Here is a 17770-nt window from a genome sequence, read left to right as displayed (position 1 = left end):
TTAAACAATTTATTCCTGCTTGCATTTTAACTCCAGTACTGGCCATAGCAATGCTGTTTAGCCAGGACTCATTTTTTTTTTCAGGACTCATTTTTAAAGTGATATTGAAGTTTTACTTTCTTATTTTACACATACATATTATAATCGATGGACACATTCTTTTTGTATTTTAGGCTCTAAAATACTGCTACAGTAATTTGTGTTACAGTCAAGGAGTTTAAAACTGTCTTCCTTGCTCTGGTAAAATATGTCATTGATGGAATAGGTAAGGTTCAACGTCAGCCTATGTGGCCCGAGGTTTTCTGGGAAAAGCTCTGTTGCCTTGTCTACTGTTTGAGCTGCCATTCCTTGGCTCTGTAGTGTTGGTCTGAGAAGATCCTTGAGGTACACAGCTTTGGACCTCGTGTTTTTTGTGTTGGTCCATCAGTCTTTGTTTCTTAAACAGCCACTGCAGTGGATTATCAAACATCGGACTGGGACTGCTCAGTAACTGGCCAGAGGCATTGACTGATTTCTTCAATCAACATTTGCTGAGGGTCTATTAGGCCATGAGGACATGAAAGTGAATAAAATGCAATGCCTGCTCTCACTGAGCTTATAAATAAATGGGCGGGCAGACACATTTATTCAGATCCTGAGACTTAAAAGTGTTTTTATTTCAAGTAAATGTCTTAGAAGAAATTAGGACTACAAATGAAGGACTAGGCTAGATTGTTCTCTATAAAAGGAGGCAACCTTGGTGGTGGCAGCTGGAATGATCAGCCCAAGAGCAAAGAAGAAATGAGGATGGTTGAAAGGATACAGTCATAAAGGAGTGGAGTAGGTGGTATGTTCAGAATACTGGGGAGAACTGAGTTTGGGTTTGTAAATGGTATGGATTCAGTTTGGCCTTGTAAATGGCATGATAACAACATTGATTACCTGAAAGAGGTAATCCTTCAGATAATCCTTTGAAGCAAAGGCCCTCTTTGCTTCTGAGAGGGACCTTGAAGCGATACAGTGTTAAAGTTAAGACAAACTTTCAAATCAGAATTAGGTTGAGGCCTATCTTCTCAGTATGTGGCTTTGAACAAATTACTTAACCTCTCCAGGCCTCACTTTCCTCATCTATAGAATGAGAATAACACAACAGTAAGGATTGGTGTGAAGACAAAATATCAAGTGTATAAAGAAAGCACTTAGTACCTAATGTCTTCCAAATGTGTAAGTCATTACCATCGTTACAGAAGAGGCCTTTCTTCTCTAGCTACCATAGAGGCAGATAGGAATACTAAGGCTTGGTCTGGAGGTAGAAGCAAAGGGAAGCAGAATTGGGCTACTTCTTTCGGCCTTTGGTTGGGGAGCCCTCCAAATGGAGCAGGAGGAAGTGCCAGCTGCAAGAGCCGGTGGGCTCCAGTCAGAATGCCTGAGGGTGCCCTCGTGTGGATCAGCTGTGGTCAGACGGCTTCAGGCCCGGTGTAAACATGCTGCCTTTTATAAATAATAGACATTGTGTGTGTGTGTGTGTGTGTGTGTGTGTGTGTGTGTGTGTGTGTGTGTGTATAATCTGAAAGGATAAATGTCAGCCTTGACATTGGCAACCTCCAGGAAGGAAGGTGGAATTGTGGGAAGGGCAGAGGGAGGGAGATTGAGGACTTGTATTTTTTTCTCTACACGTCTATGTTATTGACTTTTTCATAATAAGAATAAGTTCATGTGTTGGCTAGAAAGAATTGAAAACCAATCTGATTACCAAAAAAAAAAAAAAGAAAGAAAGAAAGAATGAAAGGAAAAAGAACAAAGAAGATGAAGAAAAGTTACCTGCAGAAACTGCTTGCGATCGAAGTCCTCACTCCCTGATGCTTGGCTAAATCCCCAGCTCACTTACAGACCACTGGGTTAAAGGTCCTGGAGAAAAGAGGAAGTGAAGTCTTTGGTGTCTGCGTCACGTCTGCCAGTTCCACAGGGTGAGGCACCTGGCAGGCAGTTCCCACCGGGGTGGGACCTGCTCCTCTTTTCTGGGCACCCACTCCAGGGCTGGAAAATTTCAACAATTGCCTGGAACATCAGAGACCTTCTGGAAATGCTGAATTTGCTCCAAGGTTTCCTGAGGCTCAGCCAGCTTCTCTGGGTAGCCTTCAGGCTCAGGAGCCCTGCCCGGCCCTCGATGCCCTCCGGGCCCTGCTCTTCCTGGCCTCCAGCGGCCCTCTCTCTTCCTGAGTTGTGGCCTTTCCCAAGCCTGCGTCCCAGCCCCGCCCCTCTCTCTGGACGCATCTCTGGGTCCCATCATCACCCGGCGCCGGGCCCTCCCTCCCGCCCCCCCCTTTCTCCTCCCTCCCGCCCCCCCCTTTCTCCTCCCTCCTTCCTTCCCTCCCTTCCTCCCTCTCTCCCTCCCTCCCAGCTCCTGCACCAGGAAACGGCCGGATCCCGGCAGCGGCCTGACCCGTGAGATCCCTAACCTGGCAGGCAGGCGGGGTTGGAGACTGGCTGAGGGTGGGGGTGAGGGAGGATCTGGGCCTTTGGGCTGCACTGGGGGGAGCCGGGAGGAGAGATGGTGTCGGCAGGAAGCCCTTGGCCCTGGGTCTCCCGGGAGGACAGTCATTAAACATGGATACGGACACACAGCTGGTAGAGCGTTGAGGGCAGGGGCCTGGTCCCGGGAGCTGCAACCCCAGCCCTTCTCTGCCCAGACCCTGATCCCTGGTCTTCCCCACCTAGCTCTGATCTCCCCCTCCCCTTCCCAGGGCTCCACGCTGGGCAGGAGGATGAAAGGCCCCAGCTGGGGGCTCCTTGCCACCAGCGCTGGGTCCTAAGAGCTGCCATCCAGGCTAGGTGAGTGTCCCCTGCCTTCTCTGTCCCGGGCAACCCTTTGCCTCTCCCCCTTTCCCTTCAGCCTCTGTCTCCTCCCCCATCTTGTGCCTCTGCCAGCATCTTCACATCTTGCCTCTGGGGAGACCCTGAGCCCCTTCCTCTAGCCAAAAAGGTGTGTACTGGGGGGGAGGGGGGGTGTAGGGGTGCCATAGAACTGTTTTTATCTTGTTATGGAAAAAATCTAAAGTATTTTAGATGAAATTTACTTGTTTTACATTTAATTTGGCATATTACAAATTTAAGGGCCAGCCCCTCACGCCCTGGCCCCGCACCATGGCCTAATTTCCTCGGTCTTACCCCTCCCGGCCCAGTGGTTTCTGAGAGTTCCCCTCACCTCCCTCCCTGTCTCCTGGGCTGGCCAAACCTGAAATGCCTCCTTCTGAGTCTCTGACCATATATTCATGCCAGTCTTTTGTGTTTGACTCCTACAGCTGCCCGGATGGCGACCCCAGCCTCGGCCCCAGACACACGGGCTCTAGTGGCAGACTTTGTAGGCTATAAGCTGAGGCAGAAGGGTTATGTGTGTGGAGCTGGCCCTGGGGAGGGCCCAGCAGCTGACCCGCTGCACCAAGCCATGCGGGCAGCTGGAGATGAGTTCGAGACCCGCTTCCGGCGCACCTTCTCTGATCTGGCAGCTCAGCTGCATGTGACCCCGGGCTCGGCCCAGCAGCGCTTCACCCAGGTCTCTGATGAACTCTTCCAAGGGGGCCCCAACTGGGGCCGCCTTGTGGCTTTCTTTGTCTTTGGAGCCGCGCTGTGTGCTGAGAGCGTCAACAAGGAGATGGAGCCACTTGTGGGACAAGTGCAGGAGTGGATGGTGGCCTACCTGGAGACGCGGCTGGCCGACTGGATCCACAGCAGCGGGGGCTGGGTAAGAAGCTTCTCGACTGCTCTCTGAGTATGCCTCCGAAAAGCTGGTCTCCAGGGGGGAGACGGGGGCTCTGGCTGGAGCTGGGAATGAGGTGTGGGGCCTGAGTCTCCCTCTTTGGGTGGAATCAGGGGCCCTCGCTATGGGCATCACTGGGCTCTGCACTCCAGGGCTGCCATGCAGTCATCGCTGGGTGGGCTTAGGGGCTAAAGCAGAGGACAGAATACACAGGAGCCAGGTAGTGCCTGCAGAGAAACAGCATCCAGCCATCAGGAATTTTTTACACCTGAGTACATGGTTGGGGGAGCAGGTCAGGGATGGGTGGTGGTCAGGCAAGCCTTGGCAAAGGATGACAGTTCTGAGCAGAATTTTTAGCTAGGGCAAGGATGGGATTCACTTGAGGTAGAGAAGGGCAAATTAGCCAGGCGCTCATGCGGGTCAGAGGGGCTGGTGGCCAGTAGAGCTTTGGCCAGAGAGGAGCTGGGGGTGGGGTAGTGCTTGCAGTGGATGGAACTGGAACTCTTCCTCTCCTCTTTTCTCCACTCTTTCCTCTCCTGATATCCCTTTCTCCTTCTTTCTCTCCTACTTCCCTTCTCTCCCGCAGGCGGAGTTCACAGCTCTATACGGGGACGGGGCCCTGGAGGAGGCGCGGCGTCTGCGGGAGGGGAACTGGGCCTCAGTGAGGACAGTGCTGACAGGGGCCGTGGCACTGGGGGCCCTGGTAACTGTAGGGGCCTTTTTCGCTAGCAAGTGAGAAGGTGGGGCGAGGTGTGGCTGGGGGACAGGAGAGCAGGAACAGAGCAGAGGAGTGCCCTTGGGAGAAGCGGGGGAATGGATGGGCATGGGACGGGGATGAGATGGGGCAAGGTAGTGTGTGAGGGAGCTGAGTGTGCCAGGCAGGAGGCCGAGAGAGAGAGCTGGAGACACTGCGGAATGTACTGGGAAAGTCAGGAGATGGAGTCATTACAGGGTTGGGGGGAGGTGGGTGGGATCATGCCTATAGGTGTAGGCACAGGGAACTCTACCTAGAGCTTGATTTGCAGCCCTGAGGAAAGGTGGACTTGCAGAAGGGGTTGGCACCTCCATTGAATAAGTGAGATTTGGGGCAAACACAGAAGGCACGTCCCTTTGGAACGGGAGCTTAGGGTCCTCTGGGGATAGGGAGAGGTGACTGTGACTGTGGGCTGCTGGGACACACGTGTGCATGTGCACGGGTGCTCGTGTGCATGCTGGGCTGCTTGTCTAATCTGGTGGCAGTGGGATTCGTCGAGGAGAAAACATTCCCTCTTGCAGTGGTGAGAACAAGGGGCAGCTCTCTGTCCTTCCTCCCAGCCTCCCCTCCCGCCTGCCCTTGTCCTGCTGCCTCAAGGCTGAGGGAGAAACACTGTATCCAGACTGAGGGCTCTGGCCCCTTTCCTGCAGAAAGCCGTCAGCAGGGCTTTGGAGCGAAGAGCAGTCCTGTAGCTGGCCTTGTTCCTTCACTGTCCCCTTCCTTGTGCATCGCGCGCACTTGCTGCTGCCTCCTGGGCTCTGACAGAAAGGCCAGGGCTGCGGAGCCTGCGGTGGGTGGAGGCTTCAGGAGCTGGAGCTGCCCGCTGCCCTCCTCTCCCACTGGGGCACAAAGGTGCCTCCAGTGCTCCCTATCTCTGGGACCTTCTGTACCCAAACTTAAACTCTAAATTGGGGTTCTTACTAATTTTCCTTTTGAGTGTGTGGACGTAAGTGCAGATCTGGAATACAGTCTGGGTCCTGCACTGTGTCTCGGAGAGACTGCTGATGCCTTGAGAGGAACATTCCAGCTCTGAATCCCATGAGTGTGAGCGTGACGTGTACTCTGTGACTGGCCTGTTCCACGTGGTGGGCTTTGGTGCTGCTTTATTAAGGGCTAGGTGTCTGGGTTCCAGAGTACCTCCCATGACCTAGAAGCATTGATATTTTCTTGGAAGCCACGCTATTTGCATGGGTTTTACTTGTCTGGACCTCAGAGTCTGAGGATGTTAACTTTAGAGCTCACAGTCCTCTAGAACAGATTCAGATGACAGCTTTTTCTTTTGAGGAAGACATGATTTCACTCCAGATGCATGCCCTGAGCCAGACCTCACTGCTGCACTTTCCAAGGTGCTAAAATTGCTGCTCTCCAATGCTGACTTCTTCTGACGCAGTGCTCTAGAACCCTGCCCTTGACCCTGAGCACTGACCAGCTTAGCTAGACCATGGTTGACTCTTGGAGATTTTCACTTGGTCCCAGAATGTGGCAACATAGTTGTATTCACTAGAATGTGGGACCAAAATTGGCCTCAGGTGTTTAGCTCAGACTTTTGCTTTTGAGAGAGGGCTGCACTTTTTAATGGTATTTATAGGGGAGATGGTGGACTGCATGGGCCACTCGGTCTGTTGTGAGTATGCTGGTACCAGGCACTCAGAGCCGGTCTGTGGCAGGCAGTTGGGGTGGGGGGTCTCTGACTTGCTCAGGACAAACTAGGCCAGTGGTTTTCCAACTGCTTGGCAGAGCCCCGAAGTTTCCTAGGGGTTGCCTCAGGAGTCCTTGGGGGAGATGAAGCGGGGATGCTGAGCAGGCTAGGCAACTTGCCCTCAAACAGAACAGCTCCCCTGTAGCTGTCTTACATATCGGGGTTCAGGGTAAGATTTTATTTGCATTAAGGGGTTTGCTGCTGAAAAATAAGTTGGAAAACCACTGACTAGACCATCAGCTCCAAATTGGAGCCTGTGCTCCCCCAGGTTTGGGGCAGACTCTTCCCCCTACCCTCTACCACAGGACTCCTAGCCCTGGTAGCTTTCCTGGGGGCCTTTAGCAAACAGGGGTAGCAGGGACCGTGGTCAGGTTACCAAAAAGCCCTGCTCTGAGGCCTTCACACCTGCATGGAAGGAGAGGCTGTTTTCTGAAAGGGTAAAGGGCTTGATCTGGATCCCCAGAAGCATAGCTTGGACGGGACTACAGAGGGCAGTTTTGACCTGTCCTGCCCTTCTGAGCTTGAGGGGGAATGGAAACCCCAGAGACTCTTCTGTCAGGGAAAACTAGCGACTCTCTTCTAGAGCCATAAAGTTCCTTGGGATTAGCTCTTGGCCAAGAAGGCTAAGTATGGCTCCCAATCTTTAATTCCATTTCATTTTTTTAAAAATAAGGGAAATAAATCTTATTGCCATTTTTCAGAGATTAAATAGGTGGAGAGGGTGTTTCTTGCTCTCCAGAGCCCAAAGGGAAAAATAGGGACATTGCTTAGGCCAAGGAAGGAGCAGAAGTAGGGCAACTAGGTTCTGCACTTATTAATCCCACTCCCCACTTATTCTAGGGCATACACTATTTTACTTTTTTAAAATCATAAAGCAGCGAGAGAACAGATTTGGTTAGTTTAGAAGAAAAGAAAAAGCTCTATAAATATAAATATATATTCCTGTATTTTTATTTAATAATTTATAAATACCAAGTTCATTTGACTTTTATTTTTGTGTAATATGTAATGGTCGTATTAAAAAAATAAATAAAGCCCAGAAGTTTAATGAGAAGGACTGAGCAGGGTTTGTGACTTCTATATGGTATAGCCTGGGGTCAGGACATTTCTTGATCTTATCATTTCATCATGACCTTGTTAAGTCCAAGAATTAGATTAATAGGGATTTGGGAAAGTATTGAGATTAAAAAAAAAAAAAGAGGGAATTCCCTGGTGGTCCAGTGGTTAGGACTCCAGGCGCTTTCACTGCTGAGGGCCTGGGTTTGATCCCTGGTTGGGGATCTAAGATCCCTCAAGCTGTGTCGTGCAGCCAAAAAAAAAAAAAAAAAAGGAAAATCAGAGTTGTTTGCCCATCCCCACTTCCCAGCCAAATGCCCCAAGCCAAGAACTCCATCTGTGCCAACCCAAGCCTTGAGAGGGTGTGTGTATATGGTACTTTGGGATGGTCACAACAAAACCCAAAACAAAACAAAGCCTACCGAAAATCTTTATGATGTAATCAAGTCCCCAGCCTCTAATCGGAAGTATGTGATGATGAGCATTTCTCCTCAGTATCCTGCTGTATACTTCAGACTTAAAATAAGTCTGGCGAAAATGGAGCCTTGCTTACTTTCCTGGTCCCCTGAGACATTTGGTTTCAGCCATTTTAATGCAAACTGCTAAACTGGATGGGATCTATAGCAACTGTTCATCCCACCCCTCTGTACTTCTAGTCTAAAACCACAGCAAAATCATGTCTGACAGGAGCAGTGATCTTAATTTTAAATTACAAGTGGGAGTTTCTAGTCTTTCTATAATCAAATGCAATAAAATGGTTATTTGGTTTTATGTGTTAAATTGTAGTGAGAAATACACTGCTGAGAGGAATCCAGTGTTGCATTTCTGTTCTCTTTATATAGAAAAATCTACAGGACAAGCCATATTAAAATCTGAGAGTGGCTTGGCAAACACGGCTCTAGGGAAAAGGGAATTAGATGCTCTTAATAGTTAATATCATCAGGCTATGATAGTGCATTTATCCCTACTGCAGTTTGATTGATTTATAGTTGCCTAATTCCAAAAAGCACTGCCAACATCTTACTATAATATGCAAAAGACAAAACAATATGAAAATATAGATTTTTAAAGTAAGGGTAAAGGGAAAACTGAAATATTACAATAAAATGACAGCAAAAGGAAAATTAACACAGAAAAGCATTCTATAAGCAGTATTCCCAAATACTAAAGATAGGCTATGAATTCAGCCCTGAGCTTCTTGGCAGCTGAAGAAAATTGGAAAACACACTGAGATTCACGTCGCTCTTAGGATTTATAAATCCTTTCAGGTCCTCAAGGTAGGCAAAAAGTTTTGTGGTTCTTCTGAGGAGACACTAAGTGACAGAGTGGACACCACCCTCTATAACACCTGACAGCAGATATGATGTAGAGTCTTATATTACCATTTCTTGTAGAAACACCAAATGGGGATTCAGTAGGTCCTAAGCTTGTTCTATCGGGGTAGTCACAATTTAGCCCAGATATGCTCTGTGATGCCATAGTTTAAAATAGGGCTAAATTTCAGGCTATCTAAATGGACAGATTGACTGTTTACTCTTCAGACAGTTCTCTGTGAATGTTATTTCTCCAAATGATACTTTTGATAAAAAGTGGGCAACATTTACACTTTCTAGCAAATATATGGATTATAGATATTCTGTGTTATTAGTTGAGAGCAGATCCTTTGAAAATTTTAGAAGCTGCCTTAAATGTGGATTCAGGTGAGGTATAAATAAGTTAACAATATTTTAAAAATCAACCAGAAAACATATTATGGAATGCTATGTAGTCTTTTATTCATTCAATCATTCATTCATTCAGCAAATATTCAAGCATCTTCTGTGTGCTGAGCACACTTCTAGGCACTGAGGTAGAGAAGGGAACAAATAGGCACAAATTTCTGCCTTCGCGTTACTTATATTCTAGTAATGGAAACAAATAAAAAGCTAAATAACTACCTACCTACACAAATGAATAAATTTCACAACATTCATGAACATTTATGTTAATGTTATAACATAACATTTATGTTAGGTGACAAATGCTGTGGAGAAAAATAATTCATTAGGGCAGGATTGGGAATGTGTACGTATAGGTTTCAGTGTTAAATAGAGTGACCAGGGAAGGCCTCATTTCTAAGCTAACTTCTGAGGAAAGTCAGGAAAAATGAAATTTGAAAAATATTTTTATTGACATGGAAAAATGTTTCTGTTATCAGGTAAAAAAGAAAACACATTAGAAAACAATGTATATGGTATGATCCCACTTTGCTGAAAAAAAATGTATATACACACACGTATACATTCCTCTATTTGTGTATTGGAAGTTTCAGGAAGGATATATGCCAAAATATCATTAGTGATTATCTCTGGGTGGTGGATTTTATGGGTGATTTTATTTTTTCTTTTTGCTGTCAGTATTTTTGGATTTTTTGATAAGGAACATATATTTCTAGTACAGTATATTAAAACAAGGTTTTCTGGTACAAAGTTTTCTAAAAGTTAACCAAGCAGAATGGAAATTAAGCAGCCCAACAGAGGCTCCTTCTCACTTAAATGGCCACCCCACTTCCATGCAAGTTTGGACCTATGGAGTTAAGGTAGGCTAAGCCAGACTTTGCATTAGAAAATAACTGGAGTTGGCTCCAAAACAGAGGTAAGTAAACGATCATTGCTCCAAGGTTCTGTATCAACACTGTCCAACAGAAATACAATACAAGCCATGTAAAGCAACTATACTCCAGTAAAAATTTTTTTAAAAAGCTAAAAAAAAAAAAAGAAATATAATCCAAATCATATATGTAGTTTTACATTTTCTAGCAGCCTCATTAAAAAAAGCAAAAAGAAACAGGTAAAACTAATTTTAATAGTATTTTTTCCAAACCCAGTATATAAAGACTACTCTAATTTCAACCTGTAATTAATATTGAACTGTTATTTTACAGTCTCTTTTTCATCCTGAGTCTTTGAAATTCAATGTATATCTGACATTTCAGCACATCTCAATTCAGACCATTCACATTTCAAGTGTTAATAGCCATGTGTGACGAGTGGCTACCATATTAAACAATGTACTTCTAGATTAGAGGGAATTATTGCAGCCAGTAAGGGTAAAACTTTCAAAGCAGGAGTTAAAAATAGGGATGAAACTATTAGGGAGCCAAGTATTTATATGTTTAGTGAGAAAACTTTTCCCTCCTCGACAGAAGTGGACATGCCCTTATCCATCTTTACTGATTTAATTCTCCTTTTCTCAACTCCACTGACCATTATGTTGTTAACACATTTTTCCTTCTTCTAGGGCACAACCTCACTGAGTTTTCAGTTTTTCCAAAACTCCATTGATAGGTTATTACTGAAGGAAAACTATACTTATAATGGGTTCAAAAAAAACATTCTCAGAGGAAAACTTATCTCTTTGATGTTCTCTATGCATCAACAACAGGCAGGATCTACGATTATTACAGAAGATCATCCATTTCAGTTAACATTTACTGAGCGTACAGTGATAGCCAAGGGCAATACAAACATAATTAAGAAGGTGTCCCTGCCTTTTACAGTTCATAGTCTAATAGGGAAGTATAGATCACCATTCAAATGTCTTTTTAAAATGTGTTTGTAAAAGTAATCATGCTTATTAGAGTAAGATTGGAAGCTGGTGTGTTTTTTAAAATTTTAAGTAATATATGATATTGTGCAAAAAATCATAGAACAGAAAATTATAAAGAAGATCAATCATAATCTTACTACCCAGAGAGAATCACTATTAACATTTTGGTGTATTTCTTTTTCATCTGTTGTCTGTGCTTATATTTTATGATCATACTGTATATACAATTTTGTACACTACAATTCTGCTTAGCATTATATTGCAAGCATTTTCCTTGTCATTAAAAATGTTTCAAAGACATAATGTGTGTCTGTATATAAAGTTACATATATGTGTGTATAATAATTTTCCTGAAAAGTGCCCACTTGGACAATCAAGTTGTTTACTTTTTTTTTCAATTTGATGAACATCTTTATTCTCAAATGTTTATCTAGGTTTTAGATTATTTCTTGAGAACAGATTATAAGAAATACAATTACTGGATTTGGAATCTCAACATTTTAAAAACTTTTGTTGCATAGTGCCAAAGAAAAGATTGTACTGGTTCTTATTCCTTTATTTCTCCAATGCCCAAGTTGTTTTTTTAAAAAATCAGATATACATATTTTTAATCATACTTTATATACAAGTTTACATTCTACTTCTTTGGCCTAACAAAAATTATTTTTGCAAGTTATCACACACTATGTGTAAACGTTTTTTTAAAAATTAAGTGCATAAAAAAGGTAAAAATAAAAATAGGTGCATAATAATCCTGTGATGTAATTATAGTTTGCCTACACATTTGTCTATTATTGGAATTTAGTCTTTCCAACTTCAGCATCGTAGGTAATGTTATCTTTGTGTATTAAAACAGACCTTATAGTAATTTTGATCTGAGCTTTGAAATCTGGTTTTGGATTCCCTGCTCACTCCTAATTAGCTCTATGACTTGGGCAAGTTACTTCATTCTTTCCTCATCCCTAAAAAAGGTTATGGTTTCCAGACTATTTACTTCATAATGTTATGAAAATTCAATGAGATAATGTAGCAAGGGGTCAAGGATAGTGCCTGTTAAAAAATCAAGTGCTCAACAAAACTGGGGTTCAAAGGCATTATTTTCAAAGTCACATTTCCCGTAATTGGTTTTCTTAGTTTAAATTAGGTACCAATAAACATGCAAGTCTTGATTTGGTTAAAATCAGCACAAAAGATTTTTCTTCCAGCAAACTCACAATCTTTCAGAGCTTGTCTTCGGTGCTCAACTTAGTTCTCCCAGACCACTGAGGCTGAGATGGCTGATGAAGTAATTTTCAGTGAAATTTTAAGCAACCGTGACTCTCCTCCAAGTTCTCCTGTTCCTGAGGTAAGGATTTGTGTGAAAAAATGAGGGTGAGGGGAAAAGTGGGGTATACTGTGAAGCTTTTGACTTTTTGGTTTGTTAATAGGATCTCTTGTTCAAAGAGATGGCTACCCAAGCAATGCACATCCTGTCCGGGTTGTTTTAATAACTTTTTAGTTGGGCTCAAGTGAATCTGGCTCTCAAACCACAGCTTGGTCTGGATGCATCTATCTCTCTTGCAACCTTAGCGCCGCCATTCCTTCCTTTTTAATTAATGTGTAGGATCATCACTAAACTATGGCAACCCTGACTTCCACGGCTAGGTCTCATTGGTATCTTACAGTGCAACGGTGTGGTGGAATTCCTCTGGGGTCTGAAGGCGTGTCTAGGGTCTGGGAAAGCGTTGTAGGTTAAGGGTGGCACCCAGATCCACAGTCAGTGTATCTTTTGGTCAACAAACATTCATTTGGACACTTACTATGTGCTAGGCATATTGCCCCACGGTGGAGATACAAATATAAATAGAATCCAGCCTCTCATCTCCACACTCTCACAAGCTCTAGTTAGGAAAGGCAGCACAAAATGACTAAGGGCACATTGGAGGTGTGCCTGCTTGTCATGGGAGAGGAGGGGAGGCTAGTGGAAGGATTCGCAGGGGTGATGATGACTGTGTGTGCAGCAGTCTGGCTGAAAAGGGGCTGCATGTAGAGAGGTACAGACCCGGGTACAGATACACCCACTGGAATGAAGAGTGTGTAAATAACATTCATGAAGTAGCCTGATCTGGAGGTCTCCAAGGCCTCAATAAGGAGTTTTGAGACTTTACCTGGCCAGTGTGGATTGGAGTGGTGACCCACTGGAAGCTGACCCATTAAGGGGCTGCAGCAAACAGTCCGAGCAAGAGAAGAAAAGGCTGAAACTGGGGCATGACAAGAATGCTTGGAAAGTATGCCTGTGCAGGAAGACAGCACACACAGGGCTCGTGACTAGTAATGAAATGAGGATTCCTCCCTTCTTTCTGGTTTGGGGAGACCTGGTGGATGGTGGTGCCAATAACGTCGGTGGGAAAGAAGCCCCTTCCTGGAAAGCGCCATTCAGAACCCTCCGTTTTCAGCAACATCCCATCTTCTGCTGCATCCCTGGTAAAAGACCAGTTTCCAGAAAGTGCTGCAGAGTTTCCAGTCTCTGCCTTCCAGGAGCTCACTAGCTGGCAACGAGCAGCATCAAGATGGCGGCTTCCTAAAGACTTGTCATGTGACCTCGGGTTTCCCTCACTGGGAGCCCGGCAGTCTGTTCGGGGGCAAGGTTCACCTGTCACGAAACGCGTGTCAGCTCTTCGAATCTCGCGAGCCAATTGTCATCTGAGACGGCCACTTCGGCGAGGCGATCGGAAGATTGGTCCTTGCCAGCGGCCAATCACCGAGCGTCATACTTCGCGGACCCGCCCCTAGGCGGGGAAGAAGCAGGAATATCGTCACAGCTTTGAGGTATTGTTACCTAAAGACTTGAGAGGAGGTGGGACGTGTGTTGATTGACAGACCCATTTCCCCTACCGGGATTTGAGAATTTGGCGCAATCCCCCGCCTTAGGGGTGGGGTCTTGTTTGATTGCCAAGTAATATTCCCCAATGGAGTCCTAGCTCATGGTGACGGGCAGACCGTTTGACTAATGAATCCTCGGCGTGGCCGGCGCAGCTCTCCAATCGCTGGGCGGCGGGCCCCAGTCTGAGCGGCGATGGCGGCGGCGGCGGCGGCGGCAGCAGCAGCGGGGGCTGCGGGCGGTCGGGGCTCCGGGCCGGGGCGGCGGCGCCATCTTGTGCCCGGGGCCGGTGGGGAGGCCGGGGAGGGGGCCCCGGGGGGCGCAGGGGACTACGGGAACGGCTTGGAGTCTGAGGAACTGGAGCCTGAGGAGCTGCTGCTAGAGCCCGAGCCGGAGCCCGAGCCCGAAGAGGAGCCGCCCCGGCCCCGCGCCCCCCCGGGAGCTCCGGGCCCCGGGCCTGGCTCCGGAGCCCCCGGCAGCCAGGAGGAGGAGGAGGAGCCTGGACTGGTCGAGGGTGACCCGGGGGACGGCGCCATTGAGGACCCGGTGAGGGAAGGAGGGCAAGCGAGCAGGCCGGCGAGCGGCCGGCCGGGTCACGGGAGGCCCACAGCTCGAGCGAGCGGGAGGCGGGCGGGGGGTGGGGGTGGGCGGGGAATAACGTGGCTGGGGCCGGGCCGGGGACGCAGCCTCGACCGCCAGAGGGGCCCGGCCGGGTTAATTCGGGCGTCATGGGTGCCTAGTGTTGTTCTAGAGAAGGTACCTTGCCTTCCTTTTCATCATCACTCTCGCGTGGGGCGAGGGAAATGGCCGAGCATGGCTGGGGCCGCTCGCGGATCCAAAGCCGGGCAGAGCCCCTGCGTTTGTTCCTCTTAAGCTCTTCATACCCTCCCCACTCATTGTAGGAGCTGGAAGCGATCAAAGCTCGAGTCAGGGAGATGGAGGAAGAAGCTGAGAAGCTAAAGGAGCTACAGAATGAGGTAGAGAAGCAGATGAATATGAGTCCACCTCCAGGCAATGGTAAGTAACTGGCGGTTGCACGCCGAGCCCAGGTCTTGGGATTGGAAGGGTTATGGGAGCACGGTTTTATATGCGATTAGGTGCTGGGAACCTTGGAGCTGCTTGTCTGAGTAATTACTGGGCAGTTGCTGCAGTCATAGTCCATTGTGTGTTTCTCTGACCTTTGTGAGACAGGGCCTGTGTTTTGGTGAGGATAGTCTCGTGCCTCCCTTTGTCCCTGTTACAGATGTGTTGCTCTTTGTTCTTAGTCTTCCACTACCCTTTGTGGAGGTTGCCAGCTGGTGTTTAACCTTCAAGTCCAATAGTTCATTCCTTCAGTTGGAGGCCCTTTAGTTAGGAGTTGTAAGAGAAAGTGCTCAGCTGCAGGGGGCTTTTCCTCTAATCTAGAAATGTCCGGTCTCAGCTCACTTAATTTTGTACATTTTTCAAGTCTTTTAAACCAGAGCTACTCAATAGGGACTTGATTTGGGAGCAGGCTGGAATTCCTGTAATGTCTTCTTTGATTTTTAAGAATGTATTCCTTAATTTGTCAAATATTTAGTGAGCACCTACTGCATGCTGGACTTTTCTGGGTAATGGATACAGCAGGGAACAGAACAGACCAAAATCTTTACTTTTGCTGATGGTGGTGGTGGTGGTGGTGGTGGTGCATATATTGGCCAAGTAGAAAACAAGCATTTTTTTTTCTGATTCTTTTTTCTTCAAAGCTGGCCCAGTGATCATGTCCATTGAGGAGAAGATGGAGGCTGATGCCCGTTCCATCTATGTTGGCAATGTATGTACCAGGGCCTTGATTGGGGTTTGGGGGGTGCGCTTAGTTTGGGAGATTATTTAATAGGATTATTGAAAGGAACCATTTCCAGGATAGGTGGTGGATTTTAAGGAGTGGAGGGAGGGTTGGAATGAGGTGAAAGGTAATGGATATTAGCAGAGGCTCTGGGGTTGGAAGGAAAAGAGATTAGTTCCTTAGAGAGCTAGATTTGATGTCCTTTGGTGGCTAGACAGGGTACCTGTTGAGATGGGAGTTTGCCCTATTACCTGTGAAATGTACCCCCCACAGGTGGACTATGGTGCAACAGCAGAAGAGCTGGAAGCACACTTTCATGGCTGTGGTTCAGTCAACCGTGTTACTATCCTCTGTGATAAATTTAGTGGCCATCCCAAAGGGTAAGTGGGAAAGTTGGGTTCGTTTTAATCATAGTTAAAAAATAAATTATATTTTATATTGAGCAGTAAGTAAATTGGATGTTAAAGCAAGTGGTCTTCATCTTTGAAGATAATGGCGCTAATGTTAATACGTATCAGGGATTGCATATAGAACTGTCTTCAGAGGCCCAACAGATAACAATGATGGGGGCTGGGTGTGGGTGGGATCATGAACTAGAAGGCAGTTTCTGCTTGGCTCCACCTTGTTCTGCCTTGTGGAAATCCTGGCCCTCTGTATCCTGTTTTATAATTTTCCAAGAGTAGCTGCAAATTTTGGTTAAAATCTTCCATTAACTCTTTTGGACAAGTAATTAAAAATATGAACACACTATACTCAAACAAAGCATGCCTGCAAGTTGGATTTAACCTATGAGCTGCTATTTGAAAGCTCAGATAGATAAAGTGACAATTACTCTTTTTAGGTTCGCATATATAGAGTTCTCAGACAAAGAGTCAGTGAGGACTTCCCTGGCCTTAGATGAGTCCTTATTTAGAGGAAGACAAATCAAGGTAAGCCCCATGCCCATTGCTGTTCTGGTTCTGTGTAAGCTCTCCAGGTTGACTCTAGGGCTTTCTGTTGTACATGTCACTCTCAGGTGATCCCAAAACGAACCAACAGACCAGGCATCAGCACAACAGACCGGGGTTTCCCGCGAGCCCGATACCGTGCCCGGACCACCAACTACAACAGTTCCCGCTCTCGATTCTACAGTGGTTTTAACAGCAGGCCCCGGGGTCGCGTCTACAGGTCAGGATAGATGGGCTGCTCCTCTCCCCCGCCTCCCATGAACCCTGTATGCTTCCTTCTCTCCTCATCTGAGGAACCTCCCTCCTCTACCCTCCCATTGGTTCCAGGGACTTGGTCTCCTGCCTGTGCAGGGTGAGGAAGGTAGTTGCAGGCCAGGCCAGGAGGCCAGTCTCATCTTTTTCTGGAGCAGGAATTGGGTCTCTCCACCCTGATGGGAGAGATGCTTCTTCTCCCAGCCTTTTTTTTCCTTGAGAGTTGATGACAGTGAAGGTGTTTACACAGAAGGCGGGGGAAGAACAGGGCCTCAGAGAAGCCAAAGCACTGCTTGGACATTTGCTACTTTTCCCAGAGTTAGGGAGGGGTTGACGGGTGAAACTCCCTTGGAAGAAAACCAGAGGCTAGTTGATCCTCCTCCACAGCCGCGTGGGAGGATATCGAGATATTTACTCTTTAACTAGCCAGTCTTTTGCAAGGTTAACTTTCTCTCTGGGCCTAGTGTGTCACCCTTGTTGTTGCTTTACTTTACTACCATGTTTTTACATTTAAATAGGCAGGTTAGGCATATAGACCTTGACTTTTCATAAGACTTACCTGTCTGCTCCCAGGAATTAAGGAGGATATTTTGGTGAGGGCCTTGCTTTTAAGAGTGTGGAGAACTGAAAACTGGATCAACAATGGGTCCTTTTTCTTGACCCTATGTCTCGGATGCACTTCTTTATTGCCACTGTTTGGCGAAGTAATAACATTTAATTACCCCCTCCCATTTGCCAGGTGTGTCACTATTTCTGGGATTGTGGGGGTCGGTTTAGGACTTGGGAGACTTCTTTCCCCTCTTCCCTTCACAATCACTGGGGCGAGGGCCCACGGGGAGGGGCTTGTACTGAACTATTTAGTGATCATGTTAACACCTAACTCTCCTTCTTTCTTCCAGGGGCCGGGCTAGAGCGACATCATGGTATTCCCCTTACTAAAAAAAGTGTGTATTAGGAGGAAAGAGAGGAAAAAAAGAGGAAAGAAGGAAAAAAAAAAGAATTAAAAAAAAAAAAAAAAAAGAAAAACAGAAGATGACCTTGATGGAAAAAAAATATTTTTAAAAAAAAAAAGAT

General features: G+C 46.4%; 1 protein-coding gene across 4 annotated transcripts; it reads left to right on the top strand.

Moving 5' to 3' along the window:
• Positions 1-2313: 2313 nt before the first annotated feature.
• Positions 2314-17722, top strand: LOC130844860 (bcl-2-like protein 2). 4 transcript variants are annotated; one of them, XM_057721139.1, is made up of 7 exons: positions 11803-14239; positions 14596-14710; positions 15418-15485; positions 15771-15877; positions 16339-16426; positions 16513-16664; positions 17596-17722. In XM_057721139.1, the coding sequence occupies exons 1-7, from the start codon at positions 13889-13891 to the stop codon at positions 17633-17635; spliced, it is 921 nt and encodes a 306-aa protein (XP_057577122.1). In that variant the 5' UTR covers positions 11803-13888; the 3' UTR covers positions 17636-17722. The 4 variants fall into 4 exon arrangements, with proteins under 4 accessions (XP_057577123.1, XP_057577124.1, XP_057577125.1 ...); XM_057721140.1 differs by lacking the exons at positions 11803-14239; positions 14596-14710; positions 15418-15485; ... (2 more) ...; positions 16513-16664; positions 17596-17722 and adding exons at positions 2314-2424; positions 2724-2811; positions 3282-3721; positions 4323-7243; XM_057721141.1 differs by lacking the exons at positions 11803-14239; positions 14596-14710; positions 15418-15485; ... (2 more) ...; positions 16513-16664; positions 17596-17722 and adding exons at positions 2336-2445; positions 2724-2811; positions 3282-3721; positions 4323-7243.
• Positions 17723-17770: the final 48 nt, after the last annotated feature.

Source organism: Hippopotamus amphibius, chromosome 2 (assembly GCF_030028045.1).
Source record: "Hippopotamus amphibius kiboko isolate mHipAmp2 chromosome 2, mHipAmp2.hap2, whole genome shotgun sequence".
Taxonomy (NCBI): domain Eukaryota; kingdom Metazoa; phylum Chordata; class Mammalia; order Artiodactyla; family Hippopotamidae; genus Hippopotamus; species Hippopotamus amphibius.
This window is presented reverse-complemented; position numbering and strand designations above follow the sequence as displayed.